At 40.0% G+C, this 16463-nt stretch overlaps 1 protein-coding gene across 2 annotated transcripts; it reads left to right on the top strand.

Moving 5' to 3' along the window:
- Nucleotides 1-8018: 8018 nt before the first annotated feature.
- On the top strand, nt 8019-16239 carry LOC125245781 (zinc finger protein 721-like). Of its 2 annotated transcripts, none has more exons than XM_048156524.1 (3): nt 8019-8079; nt 10532-10677; nt 12570-16239. In XM_048156524.1, the coding sequence occupies exons 2-3, from the start codon at nt 10593-10595 to the stop codon at nt 16082-16084; spliced, it is 3600 nt and encodes a 1199-aa protein (XP_048012481.1). In that variant the 5' UTR covers nt 8019-8079; nt 10532-10592; the 3' UTR covers nt 16085-16239. The 2 variants fall into 2 exon arrangements, with proteins under 2 accessions (XP_048012481.1, XP_048012480.1); XM_048156523.1 differs by lacking the exon at nt 8019-8079 and adding an exon at nt 8086-8361.
- Nucleotides 16240-16463: the final 224 nt, after the last annotated feature.

The following is a 16463-nucleotide window of genomic DNA, read 5'->3' as shown; positions in this document are numbered from 1 at the left end:
AGGGTTGAAGACTCTGATGGGGACGTTGGTGGACCGCTGTGCCTGCACGATGATGTGAGCCACTAGAACGTGGTGCTTTTCGATAAATCCTTTGGTGGGGCTCAACATCAGGTCCCCCTCGGCAGCACGGCGAAGGTGGGCAGTGCCAGGCACTACATACTCACACCCTGACTCCAACACTGTTGTGCGGGCCACTCTGACAATGTGCACCCGGGACTGATGGCTTGGGTTAAAACGAGGAACCTTTTCTCCGAAGAGGGTTATCTCCCGGCGACCATAATCCAACTGGGCACTTGTCTGATGTAAGAAGGGGTGCCCTAGGATAACCTCTGTGTTCTCTGCTGTGTCGGCCATAATAAAGTTCACATTGGTAGCTCTGCTCCCGACTTGTACAGGCAGGTTGACTTCCCCCATCACTGCCAGACCAGTGGGGCCGATGCCCTGTAGGACTTGTGCGACAGATGGCTCTATTGTGGTTCTGGATTCTGTGGGAATGGAGTTAAAGAGGTGGAGAGGCAACACATTTCTCCTAGCACCAGAGTCAAGAAGAGCACATATTTCCAGTCCATGTATCACTATTTTGACACACATGTCATCTTCCTGATTGGCAGTGCAAGTAACCACTATACCTGTGTCGGATGCTGTGTTCTTATTTACGGTCCGGGCTTGCTGCCTGGGTCGACGGGGGGAAGGGCAGTTTCTCTGGATGTGCCCTAGACCAGAGCAGTTATGGCACTGAACATCCCCCATAGGCGTTTTGACATTTGAGTCTCTCTTATGACGCCATTGCTGATTAAATTTTGGGGCCCTCTCTGGTGAATTAATGGACCAAACAGCTACCCCCACTGGCTCCACACAAGCTGGCCGGCTGTCATTTCCACATACTGTGGCAGCCCTGGCTCGCTGATTTACAAGGCTGCGTTGGCCAGGCTGCATGAATTGTGTGACTGTTCTGGCGGCCCTCTTGGTGGTCTCATAGCTGTGTGCAATGTCATATGCTCTGGATAGGGTGCGCGGCTGCTCTTCCAGTAGTCTTTGCACTACCTCTGCGTCGGCCAGGGCGTTGGTGAAAACCTCCACACTGATGGCGTCTTGCTCCAGCTCTGTACGATCAGCGTACACAATGGACACTTTCTCATAGATGTCATCCCTTAATACGTGCAGTTTTTCATTTTGCCCCCTAACCCTCTGTCTCAGTTCAATGCCAATGGCAGCTGCATGGTCGGAGCGTGGCCCGTAGGCGGTCTCTATTACCGCCACAATCCGCCGGTAACTCCAGCGGTCAGATCTGGGGTTTTTATGGACGATAGCTCCAGCCACGCCAGTCAGGCTGAATCTCAGTTGAACTGCCACTGTAGTTTCCGACCAATGGTTCGCCCTTGCACAGCTTTCAAAACGGTGTATAAAGTCTTTCCAGGAGCCTGTTCCATCAAAATGGCCTGGCTTCAATATTGGAATTCTCTCTTTATATCCATAATGTTCATCATCACTAGTGTCCATTATGGGCAGAGATGGCAACACAGTGGATTCTTATATGATTATCTGATTATGATTATGTTATGTGTGTGTGCGTGAAAGTAAATCTGTCCAACAAAATATACTGAATATCATAAAATGTATTTGTTAATATTGTATGTCTAAATATGTTTACATTTTTATGATATAATGTGCATTATGAGGGGAAATATAAATGTAATGTCACTCTCACTTCTGACACTATCCACAAGACAAAAGCATTTGGCATTTAGACACTACACTGCTCTGGCTCAACCTTTTTCATACCTGTCACTTTTCTGTTGTGTCTCTGATAAGTCTTAAGGTGAAGGGAAGGTATCCCTAACACCTTGCTGAATTTTTTGAGAGCTGCATACCCCATTCCTAATTCATGTGCTAAGAGCACCATCCGCACATTCACATCAAATGCAACGTCGTTCCTGGACTCGTCTTGCAGACGCGTAGATGTGTAAACACTTCTGCAGCACCTATCTCTCTCACACAGACTACACTCCAGCAACACACTGCTACAGAACCCATGATTCTGTGGATCGATGTTAATTTTCAGCCCTGATCCAGCACAGTTAGGACAACACAAACCACTGACTAATTCATTCAATCGTGCGACGTGAATTATGAGCCATTCCTGTGTGGCGCGGCTGTCATTCCCTCCGACAGACTCTCTCTTTCCCTTTCCAAACGATAGCTTACGTGATGAGGCACTGGCTGATGGGGTTTCATCGTCTACTCTGTTGTTTACTTTCTTTTTACTATCTCTTGCAAGTGACAGCTGTTGCCGTCTTTTCTGTGAAACTTTATGAGCTGATTTCGGTGTTGTCGGCATTTTCTCTCAGGCGCAGAATAAACAATGAAGCGTGACGCCTGAGAACCAATCACGTAGTCGGAAATTCACATCGACCAATCAGATGTGGTTTTCGGCTGTAGATTCCCCGGCAAACTTTCGCGGTTGGTTATTTCTACAAAGGAAATGCCCATATTTGGATTAGACAGCGCTGTTAATGAGACTGAGAGCTTTACAATGATACCAGGCATGACATGTTTCTATGAATGGAGACGGCACGGGAGCTCGCGTTAGAATGCTAACTTATGGTGATTTCCGATAGAAATCTAAAGGCGCAAGTTGACAAAATATAATGAAATAACCACCTTAATGTGTAATGTTGACATATTTTTTATTTTGACATGAAAGCTTACATGTTAAGGGAGCAAACTGGCCCAAAATCTCAAAATTGACCACTGCATGAAAAAACGATGTTTTCACCTGCCGTGTCTCGCCTTAAGTTTAACCAACTATATTCTTACCTCAAAACTCTTAAAACTACATTTTGTGACACAATAGTATTTTGAATTACTTACAGTTGTGAGTTAATTACAGAATGTCTATTGGTGTGAACTGAATTTTGGGTTATGGCTAGGGCTGGACGATTAATTGAAAAGTAATCAAAACCGAAATTCAGAACACATCCAACTGATGTAATTTTGCCATGCCGTTATTTCGTTTTTTGAATTCTGTTAATACTTTCCTCTAAAATAAAACATAAAATAAAAACATATTACCGCATGTGTATTCACGTGACTCTGCCCTGTCCAGTCAGCAGCATGGAAGCAACATGGGGGCGCATGCTGAACTGACACAAACAGACAGCGCACAAGTGGTGAGCCCTGAAGTGAGATTACTTTCACTTGCGTCTTCACCAAACTTTGTCAATTGTATGTTTTTAAGGCTTGCCAGTTTGGACATTCAAGCAATTTTAGATGCGTATTATTATATTGAGCTACCGTGTTCACGCAGCTGCATTGTGGCATGAACGCTCATACAGACAGCAGATGCACATCACGTGAATATTGTGCTCACTGAGAGGAGCAGAAACTCGTTGTCAACACTGTCCTGTGATTTATCACTAAGGTATCTTAGAAACTCAAAAGTTATAGCATATATTTTATACTTTTGAAGTAACTACTTACAACCCACAATTAATAGAGAGACGGTATGACTAATTCACACAATCAATCACTCTCATTACATACTGGTACTGTGCTAATTTATATTTATTTGATTTACAACTAGCAGAAATCTGTAAGAAATGTTACGAACCATAGATAAAATAACTGCTGAAAGTAAGCTGTTGTCAGAGCACTCTTTCATTAGGAAAAAATATCCCACCTTTAATAGTCAAGCATATTTACAGTACAAATCTTGAAAGTGAATTATGAAAAACAAACAAAACCAACGAACAAAATAATCGTTCATTAATTGTAATCGAGGTTGTTCAATTAATCAAGATTTTGATTTTAGGTCATAATCGTCCAGCCCTAGTTATGGCCATATCAAGTCCGCACAAGTCACCTCCCGATGCATCCTCGATAAAAGGGGCGGAGCAAGTATACATCCGGGGATTTGATCTGTCCATGGCTAGATGCGAACTTTGAATTGGAACAGTGCTCTGGCAGCGACTGATGACATTTCATAAGAACATAAGTACAGACAAGAATGCATATTGAGAAATGGCCACAGTTTAGAAACCTCGCCCCTAGAGTTTACGACATGGAGAAATGTAATCCGATCAAGAAAAAGGAAGTAATCTCATGAAAGAGAAATTGTTCTTACTCCAAAAACAAAATTTGCATATTCACCAAATGATGTTGCCATGAGACACTGAAAACATTTTGGGTTCTTGTGCCAATTATGGCAAAAACAAAAAGAACTGAAAATGTTCACTGTTGTTTTGAAAACAGCGGACAAAAAGCAAAAAATAATGTAACACTGCACTATAAAGCTAATATCTCCGAAATAACCTTTATTACTAAGGTATCCAAAGACATGGATGAAATAACATTTTTTTTCCCAACATCTTCATGTGACCTAGTCACAATTCCATTACCTTAAACATTTGCTAAAGAGGCAGAGTCTGAATGTGGATCAACAGACTGCTGGTCCACCACAAATACCTGTTAAGCAAAAGCTTGCCCTTTTCTTGTGGTATCTGGCAAACCAAAATAGCTTCAGAGAAATATCAGACAAGTTTGACATTTATCAGTCAACAGCACATAGGTGTGTTGTGGAAGTGCTTACAACCTTTTGCACCATGGTACCATCATTCATTAACTGGTTCACTACATGTGAAGAGGAAGAAGCCAGTGCTGCCTTCAGATGCATGTGGCAAATCCCAAATAGAGGCGGCTTAGAGATTTTTAGAACTCTAGTCAATTTCAATTTATCTTATTTAAGTATTAGGGAGATTTGATCCTCTAAGTGCATGAACTGATGACGCAAGGGAGAGGAGATGCGAGATGAAAGGGCGGCCTTGCGGGATTGTGCATATCGCAAAGTTTAAGTGGCCAGGCAAAAATAGCAGCTCTCGTTTGGAACAATCTGGAATGTCTATGAGGGTGGATGCGACCAGAATTATCCTGTTGGTTTTCTCTTTGGGTAATTCAAGAAGCTGATGCCCAAGAATTCAATGGAGGCAGCTGGAAACATTGGTTTTATCTTGGGCGATTATGATCCTGAGCTTGGTGAAAACGTTTTGGACTGTGGAAAGATGCAATGGCTGAAATGGCGTTGGGAGGCGAGATGATTAAGAAATCATCAAGCAGATGAATAACGTAAGGAATTGGATGATTGTTAGAGAGAATCCAGATCCAAAAATCTTGGGGCTGTTTTTACAGCTGAACGTAAGGCGGATGGTGAAGTAAAATTTTTCGTGCTAGCATACGGCGAATAAATGCCAATAATCTAGGTGGATGGGCATCACGTTTTGATGCATAAATTATGTCAACTTTTGTGAATCAAGCACCGTGCCCTGCATTTTTAATCAAGGTTATACCTTGATTGATGTTGTGGTAATGCAGAGAAAATTCTCCTTCGAGAGATGAGGCTGTTTATGCTTGGGAACGGAGAATTGTGAGGGGCTGAGAGATCAATCATCAATCATTTTTTACCTGAAAAATTTCTGGTAGCCACTCCAATGGGGCTGATGCGGAAACACTCGAAAGGTGGAGTGTTAAACGGGCCAATCATAAAGCCTTATTTGATTTCTTTTTTAATTAGGTTGTCTACTGTGTCAGGCTCAGTGAGAGCAGACTGGAGATTATTGCAAATAATGCTGTGTGAGGAGGCTTTCCACACCGGGTTTGAAACCAGACATCTGATAGTAAGTAAAGTTAGTGTCAGGGTGGTGATGCAATTCTACAGACAAACGAGAAGTATTATTCATTTTTTGAAGCTTTATTTTGGGATCAAAATAAGTGCAAATCAAAAAATAAGTGCAGTGCAAATGATTTCTGTGTAATGAGTGAAAGCAATAGAAAATTCCAAAAAAGAAAGAGTTCAGGATGGATTATGTGTTGGATTTTTTAAGGTGACTGAAAAATTGCCACAGTCAATTTGGCGGCTTGAAACGGAAGGAGGAAGTAATGATAGTAAGGAAGATAAGTTAATGTCCGCACCTGTAAGGATCTGTGCCCTGATGTTCCTGGCGACGGGGCGGTTCCAAAGCTGTAGCATTCAGTGGGATGGGCATCAGCATTGCAGAAAACAGAGTGAAAGGAGATTTTGCTTAGGGAAAAGTGTCAGGAGGAATAAAGGCCGGGGCTGAGGCCGCTTGTGAAGGCAGCCTTATGCTTGGGTCGACTCCTGGAACCTGGGGAGGGATGAAGAGAGTAGAAAAAAGAGGGTAGCTGGGGTGGAAAATAGGGAGTCTGGGCCTGCGGCACTAGTGGACGTAGCCTTGCGCTAGAGTCTGAAGGTGGGGCTGCAAGCCACGGACAGGGGAGAGGGTTGGGGAAAGTGACAGGAAAAGGCTGTGTTGGTTGCGCCGGCGCCACTGGCAGAGGCATATTCAGGCTGAAAGGCCAGCCTGTGTCAATGGAGGCTGGCATTGAGATGCAGGGTGCAGCGTTGGGGAAAGCTGTGCTGAGAAGCTTGGCAGAGCAAAAAGGAGAGTGAGGACTGGCTGAAGGCTTGCTGCCACAGTCTCACAGAAGAGTTGGTCTTAGGAGGGAGATTTTTGAGAGCGTGGGTTCAGGGCCTTCTTGCTCGCTTTGTTAGTGGATTTGGAAGGTGGAGTGGATTTTAGAGATGGGAATGCTGACTGCAATGAAACATACAGTTTGTATAGCTCTGCCAATCCATTCTCCTGGACAAATTAACATCAGCGCTGATTAGCGCATGTCTTAACCCCAACACTGTCCATTTTTTGATTGTGGGGTGTGCTGATGTGTAGGGGGAGGTGGACGTCTTGATGGTGGTGGTGAGGGCAAACCTCGACGTCTTGGGGTACGAGAAACTGCACGGTGTTGCTGTTGAGCTCCTCCTGAGCTTTGTTAATAAAACATGCTGCTTGATTTGAGGTGATACAGCAATCTGTTAAGCCACATTAAAGATCGCCAAAACTGTATTTATTGTTTGAATTTCATAATAAAACTTTTATATCAAAAGTAACCTGCTCTGTCTTGTTTGACGGCACATTGTCAGTGTTGTTTGTTCCATAGTGTTTGAAAATGTGCGTGACAGCGTCACGTCATTTGCTTGATACTCACACTGAAAGCGTGTGAGTTGGAAGCCCTATTCATTTCATACTGTGAAAATACTTTAAAGATTGTTTTTACGTTTTACATAAGGTAGCTCAGCGCTAATCTCACTGGAAGTTGAACTTGCCGCCATCTTGGAAGTGACGTCAAATGACACGTCTTGCTGAAGTAATGTCCCACTTCAAATGACGTTCCAGAATATTTTTTCAAGAAGGTGGTAGGAACAATCCAAATTTTGAGTTGTATGGAACGCAGCATTATGCCACATAAAATGATTGACAGCTGTAGGCTGAATGAGTGCCTTGCCGAGTCATAACTGACGAAAAACCCGAAACAGGAGACAGAGCTCTGAACGCTCTTTCTGGTCTTCAGGTGGCATAATTCAGTGGAAAATTAATAGAAATTACAGTATATTTTGTATGATGAAATATTTTGTAAACATGTGAGAATAAATCAACATTTCTCCAAATATGCACACTTTTGGACTAAGAGCCCTAATGGGCGCTGTCTTCTGCATCTATGTGAACACAAATAAACCGCAGCAGATGTGAGTGAATTAATATGTGTGGTGTAATTCTGTTCAAAATATGAAAAATTGGCTAACATCATAAACAGTGGTCAAATATTGAAGCTGGAGTCTTTAATATTTCGAAGGATACCCAGTTTGTCCAGATCTAGTAAGAGTGTGATGTTTTAACGTGCCCTGAATGTTGAACAACAATAATCTGTGGCTGTCGTGATCTTTGTACTTAAAGGAGTTAAAATATATTTTTGGTGTATTTTGGATCAAATAAATGCAGCCTTGTTGAGCATAAGATATTTATTTTAAAAACATTTAAAAAATCGTACAGATCTAAAACAAACACACACACATATACACACATACATATATATATATATATATAAAAATACCTATTGATCTGTGTGATTTTAGACAACAGCTTGTGGACAGGACTTTTATTTTGGTGCGGCAATATGACGCCATTGGTCTGCGCCTCGTCCCTGCATATGTTGTGGTTCGAGTGTAGAAAGGTCTGTCATTGTAAACATTTAAGGTGTTCAAATTCATGCAAACCGTTCAAACAGTTGTGTAATTTTTTTGAATGACTTATTGAATATAACATTGTGATGCTTTCATTTATGAACGTTGTATTGAACGAGTAAAAGCGCGTCCACGTGAGTAACGGAAAAAGTTGCGTCTCATTTCGCTCCCTATTTCGTGAATCATTTTATCGTAAAAACATATTCGGTCACTGACAAGCAAGGAAGGAGAAACGGAGCTTTTTGAAACTGAACGTGTCAATTGAACAAAAGGTGCGTTCTGATTAATAAGCTCCCTGAACACGGGATATAAAATACATATAACATACACCAAAAAACATATAAAACATAATCAAAACTTTTGTTTATATGCGTGTATGACTGCAGCTATTAATTGACTTAGCAGATTTTAAGCTGTACCGTGACTGTCATGTAATATGAAAACACCGGTTGTGTGTATTCTTAATTCATCGTCTTAATAGCATTGTAGCAGTCTTATCTCATGTGCTTTCCTTCCCATAAGCAGCTGCATAGTTAACATTCCTTAGGTAAATAAAGCAAAATAATAATAATAAAAAAAAAGACAGCGCCTCAGCTGCTTTTTGCCACTTTTACTTTGGCATACCTATTCATGATTCAATAGAATATGTAAATGCAACATTCATCACTATAACCATACATAAATTGTATAATAATAACAAAATGTACGAATACTTAAATGCATACATTCAACGGCTTTGCTCTAGTGTTAGTTCTGACTGGTGTGCAAAGACATTTGAGTGATTTTCCTTTCCCACTTCCTTGAAGTGATGTATCGATGTTCACTTATTTCCTTTGCCGTTCACAGTGCCGAACTGAACGTTTGCTCCCTTTAGATTAAAATATCACTTAAGATTGCAGAATACCCTGTGATGTCTACTTCACAGTCCACTTATGGTCGAATGGACCTTAGTTCTTTCCCAAAATGATTCACTGTTTTGAAGCACTGACGACACCTGCTAGTCAAAACAGTGTAAATGCAGTGAGAACACCGTGTAATGACAACTTTTACAAACCAACTGCAACAATTTTTATGAAAATGTATTTTAATAAAAGAATATCTATTAAATATAATGTACACATCTTTAAATACCTGATGTTAATCATAACTAAATATTAAGGGGCTGTGTAATTGGCCTTATTTTATGATTTTTTTTTTTTTTTTTTGCCAATCAGGTCATTAATGCCTCGTTTCCACTGAGCGGTACGGTACGGTACGCATTTTTTTCCGTTTCCATTGTCAAAAGTTGTGAATGGTACCCTAATTCCGAACCGTACCATACCACTTTTTTGGGACCCTTTCGTTGGGGTACCAAGCATAACAGTACCGTACCAAAAGGGTGGAGCTACACTCTGCAGAACGTTGATTGGTTGACAGAGAATCGTCACTTGCGCGTGCTACAAGGGGAATGACAACACAAGAGGCGCCACACAAATGTTGTTCAGGCAGCGCGTGCATTAATTATCTTCACTTCATGTAGGCTATATAACAAAACAAAATATAAAACACAACCCTGCCTCTTTTCGTTTTTATTTAAAAAAATATGAAACCTATTGATGTGTGGTTCAGGCAATATGTGCATATGTACTCTGATTATCTTCACTGTATGTAGCCTATAATAAAATGAAATAAGACAAAACAACCTTCTCTTTTTGTTAAACGTCAGTCTTAATTATCAATAATAACCATTATAAATAAAATATGAGAAGCTATACAATAAGAAATAAAGACAAGCAAACAATTCAGTCAAACGTACAGCGCACTACAACGGTAAAGTTAAATGAATATATAAAGTTATAAAACTTCACTTTCCCCTCAGCCAAAACGATTTGCCAAGGAACAAATTATAAATTCATGAGACCAAAGAGACCAAAGAATTCTTTGGAGACCAAAGAACAACTACATTCTCGCCTGAAAAACCTTTAAAACATTTCATGACACAGTAAAATAGTTTTTAAATTACGCGGGTTTTCTCCTCCACTTGCTGGTAGGTGCTGCTGCATGGACGTCTGAACTTTGCGATCTTGGTATTCTGAAACGCAGAATGCAAAGCTCGTCTTCTTTTTGTGACAGACAGCCTCAAGCCGAGAAGCAAGAACAAGATCTGCTGTAGTATGTCCTCCATTGTTGTTTACTATATCGTTTTCTTCTTCGCTCGAGAATGACGTCGATCACTATTTTCCGGCTACACCACGCCTATCAAGTAAGGGTACTGTTTGCGGTGGAAACGCAAGCCTGATCAAGGTGTACCGCTCCGAACCGTACCGAACTGTACCGAACCGAACCGTACTGCTCAGTGGAAACGAGCCATAACTCTCACTCTGACTGACTCCCTTACCAGTGTGCACCCAGAGATTTAGTTTGGGTTTATTTTTCTTTATTAATTATTCTCTTCTTAAACAGGACAGACAGAGTGTCACACTCCTGGTGAAACAACTGAGATCCACGTGACACTATTATAAAGATGGAGTTAATTAAAGAGGAGAGTGAAGAACTGAAGATTGAGGAAGTATTCAGTCTGAAACAAGAAGATACTGAGGAACAAACAGGTTGGTTTCATTCTCAAAGCTGAACTCATTCAGTCCTTATTAAAATGTCCAGCTCTACAGAAATGGATATTTTTGAAGAATGTCATATGAGTGTCCTAATTAAAGCGGTTTTATTTGACATGAAGCAGGTCCGTCTTGTGGACATACATGTTGAGATCGCATGACCAGACAAATACTAATGCTGCCTTCAAGTGAACATGAGAAGATACATTTGTTATGACATCATGTATTAAATTTAAAAAAAAATATGGAAGTAGCCTAAACAAAACAATTAACATTTTTTAAATGTTTATTTTGTGGAATATTAAAACCTCACAAAATAGCAGTAAATATTGAATTAAACCTATCAACAAAATAAAACATTTGGCCTGCTGACACAGCTTGGTAGAGTTACTGTCTACATTTGTTCTTCATTTAAAGGGCTTTGGTGGGCAAATAAAAGGGCCAGTAAATTTATTACAATCTTTAAATAAAACTGTTTCAAATCAAATGATTGTGAATGACACAAACGGTTCAAATCAGGCGCAAATTGTTCACTAAAGAAAAACATCTGGGACCAGTTGTTCAAAACTAATCTGATCAGATTTTGGGTTGTTCAAAAGGATTCTGAAATCAGACTAGATCACACAATCCAATCTTGGTTTTAATCTTGATCAAATCATCAGTTTGTGTTGTTCAAAACTTTAGTAAGATTGGGATACCTTTGATCACAAAAAATCTGGATTATACTCATCCCATCAGAAGGGTGGATTTCATGAACAAAAATGTAATAAAACTTCAAAACTGGTCAAAAAATACACAATTTTTACCATGTAATATACATACACTGTTTTTTTTGGTTTTGATTAGTTTAACTTTTAAAGTAATAAATTAGAAGTAGACATTACACTACATATTTAGCCTTTCTGTAGCCTACTATAAAGTAAAAAAAGATTGTAACCATAAAATAATTCCCAAACAAAAATATTATTTAATTCAAAGTGTTAATCATTGTTTGTAAACTACATTGGCATAATCATAAGAATTAAGAATTTCTTGGGTGAATGTTACACATAACTTTTCTGAGAGAAAGCCAAAGCATTAAATTCCTGTAAAATTGTAAAAATTGGATTAATCGTGATTCTATAATGATTCAGTGCTTTAAAATATATAAACATTATTACAACATGTGCGAATTGATGCAGATGCTGTGCGCCATAATTTGCGCCCTCACAGCTCTCCTTCACAGATACACGCTGCACTCTTTACCACCGTTCACTGGATTGCACTCGCGCTCTGTCCGTAGCTCTCGTTGACAGTTCTGAGCAGCCCACATTTGAGCTCTCTTCAGGACGGCCGCTGCTATTCATGCGCAGATGACAGCTCTCTATCGAAACAGCAATGGTCCTGAGTTAAACTGATCAAGCCAATGATAAATCTGTCATTGCGTGGTCACTACTGTTGAAATAAAACGCTTTTATTGTGTGGACACATCACCGTGCCCTTACTTTCTGACCTTCTGAAGGCCACTGTATAATTCGCACCCTGACTAAGACAATTTGGGGGAAGCATTTCAATAACCCTATAAATGCATATAAAAATGCAGAATCTAATCAAATTAATTGAATCGTTCTGAATTTGCAAAAATCGTTCTTGAATTTAATCGATTCGCTGACTACCCAAAGATTCACAGCCCTAGTAATTAACCAGTTCTACTGGGTCAAACTGGGTCAGGTTTTTATTTGTATAAAGCGCTTGAGACCTAAAGAAAGAGACAAGTTAACAATATTGAGAAGAGGTTCTGAGATTACATGCAGATACTCAGAAACACCTCTTAGCTTAATGTGAATACTAGGATTTAGTATACATGTTTTTGATGTTTAAATGTTAAATGTCTTTTTTTTTTACCTTAGACCTTATGGCACTGAAAGAGGAGAGTGAAGTACTGAATGAAATAGAAAAGAAAGTTCAGTATGAGAAACATCATAAATTCATAAATGGAGAAAAATCTTTAAGTTGCTTACAGACTGAAAAGACTTCCTCACCAAGAAGAGCTAAAAAAGAGACAGGAACTAGAAGCTATTTAACCTGCCCTCAGTGTGGAAAAAGTTTCAATCAACATAGAAACCTTAAAGTCCACATGAGAGTTCACACTGGAAAGAAGCCTTTCTCCTGCAAACAGTGTGGTAAAAGTTTCAATCGAAAAGGAAACCTAAATTACCACATGAAAGTTCACACTGGAGAAAGCCCTTTCACTTGCCAACAATGTGGAATAAGTTTCACTCAAAAAGGAAGTCTTAACAGGCACATGAGAATTCACACTGGAGACAAGCCTTATTCATGCCCTCAGTGTGAAAAGAGTTTCTATCAACATGTAAACCTTAAAGTCCACATGAGAATTCACACTGGAGAGAAGCCCTACTCATGCTCTAAGTGTGGGAAGAGATTTCATCAACATGGAAACTTTAAAGCCCACATGAGAATTCACAGTGGAGAGAGCCCTTTTACCTGCCAACAGTGTGGAAAAGGTTTCAACCAAAAAAGAAACTTTGATTGTCATATGAAAATTCACACTGGAGAGAAGCCTTCCATATTACTGTGTGGAAAGAGTGTCCATCAAGATGGAAACCTTAAAGACCACATGCAAATTCATACGGGAGAGAGCCCTTTTTCTTGTCAACAGTGTGGAAAAAGTTTCACTCAAGAAGGAATTTTTAAAAGACACATGAGAATTCACTCTGGAGAGAAGCCATACATGTGCCCTCAATGTGGAAAGAGATTTGATCAAAACGGAAACCTTAAAGTGCACATGAAAATTCATACAGGAGAAAGACCTTTTACCTGTCAACAGTGTGGAAAAAGTTTCAATCGAAAAGGAAACCTTAATTACCACATGAAAGTTCACACTGGAGAGAAGCCTTATTCATGTCCTCAGTGTGGAAAAAGTTTCAAACAACATAGAAACCTGAAAGTCCACATGGGAATTCACACTGGAGAGAAGCCTCACACATGCCCTCAGTGTGGAAAGAGTTTCAGTCAACATAGAAACCTGAAAATCCACATGAAAGTTCATTCAGGAGAAAGACCTTTTACCTGTCAACAGTGTGGAAAAAGTTTCAACCGAAAAGGAAACCTTAATTACCACATGAGAGTTCACACTGGAGAGACACCTTTCACTTGCCAACAATGTGGAATAAGTTTCACTCAAAAAGGAAGCCTTAACAGGCACATGAGAATTCACTCCGGAGAAAAGCCTTATTCATGCCCTCGGTGTGAAAAGAGTTTCTATCAACATGTAAACCTTAAAGTCCACATGAGAATTCACACTGGAGAGAAGCCCTACACATGCCCTAAGTGTGGAAAGAGATTTGATCAACGTGGAAACTTTATAGTCCACATGAGAATTCACACTGGAGAGAGCCCTTTTACCTGCCAACAGTGTGGAAAAAGTTTCAACCGAAAAGGAAACCTTGATTATCACATGAGAATTCACACTGGAGAGAATCCTTCCATATCACAGTGTGAAAATAGTATCAATCAAGATGGAGACCTTAAAGCTCAAATTAAAATTAATAAGGTAGCGAACCCTTTTTCTTGTCAACAATGTGGAATAGGGTTCACTCAAAAAGGTTTTCTTGAGAGGCACATGAGAATTCACACTGGAGAGAAGCCTTACACATGCCCTCAATGTGGAAAGAAATTTGATCAACATGGAAACCTTAAAGTGCACATGAAAATTCATACAGGAGAAAGACCTTTTATGTGTCAACAGTGTGGAAAAAGCTTCAACCGGAAAGGAAACCTAAATTACCACATGAGAGTTCACACTGGAGAGAGCCCTTTCACTTGCCAACAATGTGGAATAAGTTTCACTCAAAAAGGAAGCCTCAACAGGCACATGAGAATTCACACTGGAGAGAATCCTTCTATATCACAGTGTGAAAATAGTATAAATCAAGATGGAAACCCTAAAGCCCAAATGAAAATTAATATGGCAGCGAGCCCTTTTACTTGTCAACAATGTGGAATAGGGTTCACTCAAAACGTTTTCCTTAAGAGGCACATGAGAATTCACATTGGAGAGAAGCCCTACACATGCCCTCAATGTGGAAAGAAATTTGATCAACATGGAAACCTTAAAGTGCACATGAAAATTCATACAGGAGAAAAACCTTTTACGTGTCAACAGTGTGGAAAAAGTTTCAACCGGAAAGGAAACCTAAATTACCACATGAAAGTTCACACTGGAGAGAAGCCTTATTCATGTCCTCAGTGTGGAAAGAGTTTCATTCAACATAGAAACCTAAAAGTCCACATGGGAATTCACACTGGAGAGAAGCCTCACATATGCCCTCAGTGTGGAAAGAGTTTCAATCAACATAGAAAACTTAAAATCCACATGAAATTTCATTCAGGAGAAAGACCTTTTACCTGTCAACAGTGTGGAAAAAGTTTTAACCGAAAAGGAAACCTAAATTACCACATGAGAGTTCACACTGGAGAAAGCCCTTTCACTTGCCAACAGTGTGGAATAAGTTTCACTCAATCAGGAAGCCTTAACAGGCACATGAGAATTCACTCCGGAGAGAAGCCTTATTCATGCCCTCTGTGTGAAAAGAGATTCTATCAACATGTAAACCTTAAAGTCCACATGAGAATTCACACTGGAAAGAGCCCTTTTACCTGCCAACAGTGTGGAAAAAGTTTCAACCGAAAAGGAAGCCTTGATTTTCACATGAGAATTCACACTGAAAAGAAGAGTTCCATATCACAGTGTGAAAAGAGTATAGATCAAGATGGAAACCTTAAAGCCCACATGAAAATTAATTCAGTAGAGAACCCTTTTACTTGTCAACAGTGTGGAATAGGTTTCACTCAAAAAGTAATCCTTAAGAGGCACATGAGAGTTCACACTGGAGAGAAGCCCTACACATGCCCTCAGTGTGGAAAGAGTTTCAGTCAACATAGAAACCTTAAAATCCACATGCAAGTTCATTCAGGAGAAAGACCTTTTACCTGTCAACAGTGTGGAAAAAGTTTCAAACGAAAAGGAAACCTTAATTACCACATGAGAGTTCACACTGGAGAGACACCTTTCACTTGCCAACAGTGTGGAATAAGCTTCACTCAAAAAGGAAGCCTCAACAGGCACGTGAGAATTCACACTGGAGAGAAGCCTTTTTCATGTCCTCAGTGCGGAAAGAGTTTCGATCAACATGGAAACCTCAAAATCCACATGAGAGTTCACACTGGAGAGAAGCCCTACACATGCCCGCAGTGTGGAAAGAAATTTCAGCAACGTGGAAACTTTACAGTCCACATGAGAATACACAGTGGAGGGAGCCATTTTACATGCCAGCAGTGTGGAAAAAGTTTCAACCGAAAAGGAAACCTTAAATACCACATGAGAATTCACACTGGAGAGTAGCCTTTCACCTGCCAAGATTGTGGAAGTTTCAACTGAAAAGAAGTCCTTATCAGACACATGACAATTTACACCAGAGAGATGCTGTTTATATGTGGATAGTTTCAAATTACCAAAATATGCTGTTTAAAATAAAGAAATTAAAAATTGATACATCACAGGTTGTAATTAGGGGCCAAGCCCCGAAGGGGCTGTAGCCCCTATTGTAATTGTACGTTTTCCCTTTTATTATTATTATTCTTCCTCCCGAATGGGAGTCTATGGCAGCCCTATCAACGGAACATGAGAAAATGATGAAATTTGGCACACTTGTAGTGATGGTCATGTCTAGAAATCTGACCAATTTTGGAGTCTCTAGGACCAACTCTATAGCGCCACCACC

The sequence above is a fragment of the Megalobrama amblycephala genome, linkage group LG14 (genome assembly GCF_018812025.1).
Source record: "Megalobrama amblycephala isolate DHTTF-2021 linkage group LG14, ASM1881202v1, whole genome shotgun sequence".
Taxonomy (NCBI): Eukaryota; Metazoa; Chordata; class Actinopteri; order Cypriniformes; family Xenocyprididae; genus Megalobrama; species Megalobrama amblycephala.
This window is presented reverse-complemented; position numbering and strand designations above follow the sequence as displayed.

Coding starts and splice junctions, on each gene's coding strand:
- LOC125245781 (XM_048156524.1), top strand. CDS start 10,593: ATGGAGTTAATTAAAGAGGAGAGTGAAGAACTGAAGATTGAGGAAGTA. Junction 10,678..12,569: donor AGATACTGAGGAACAAACAG/GTTGGTTTCATT, acceptor TTTTTACCTTAG/ACCTTATGGCACTGAAAGAG.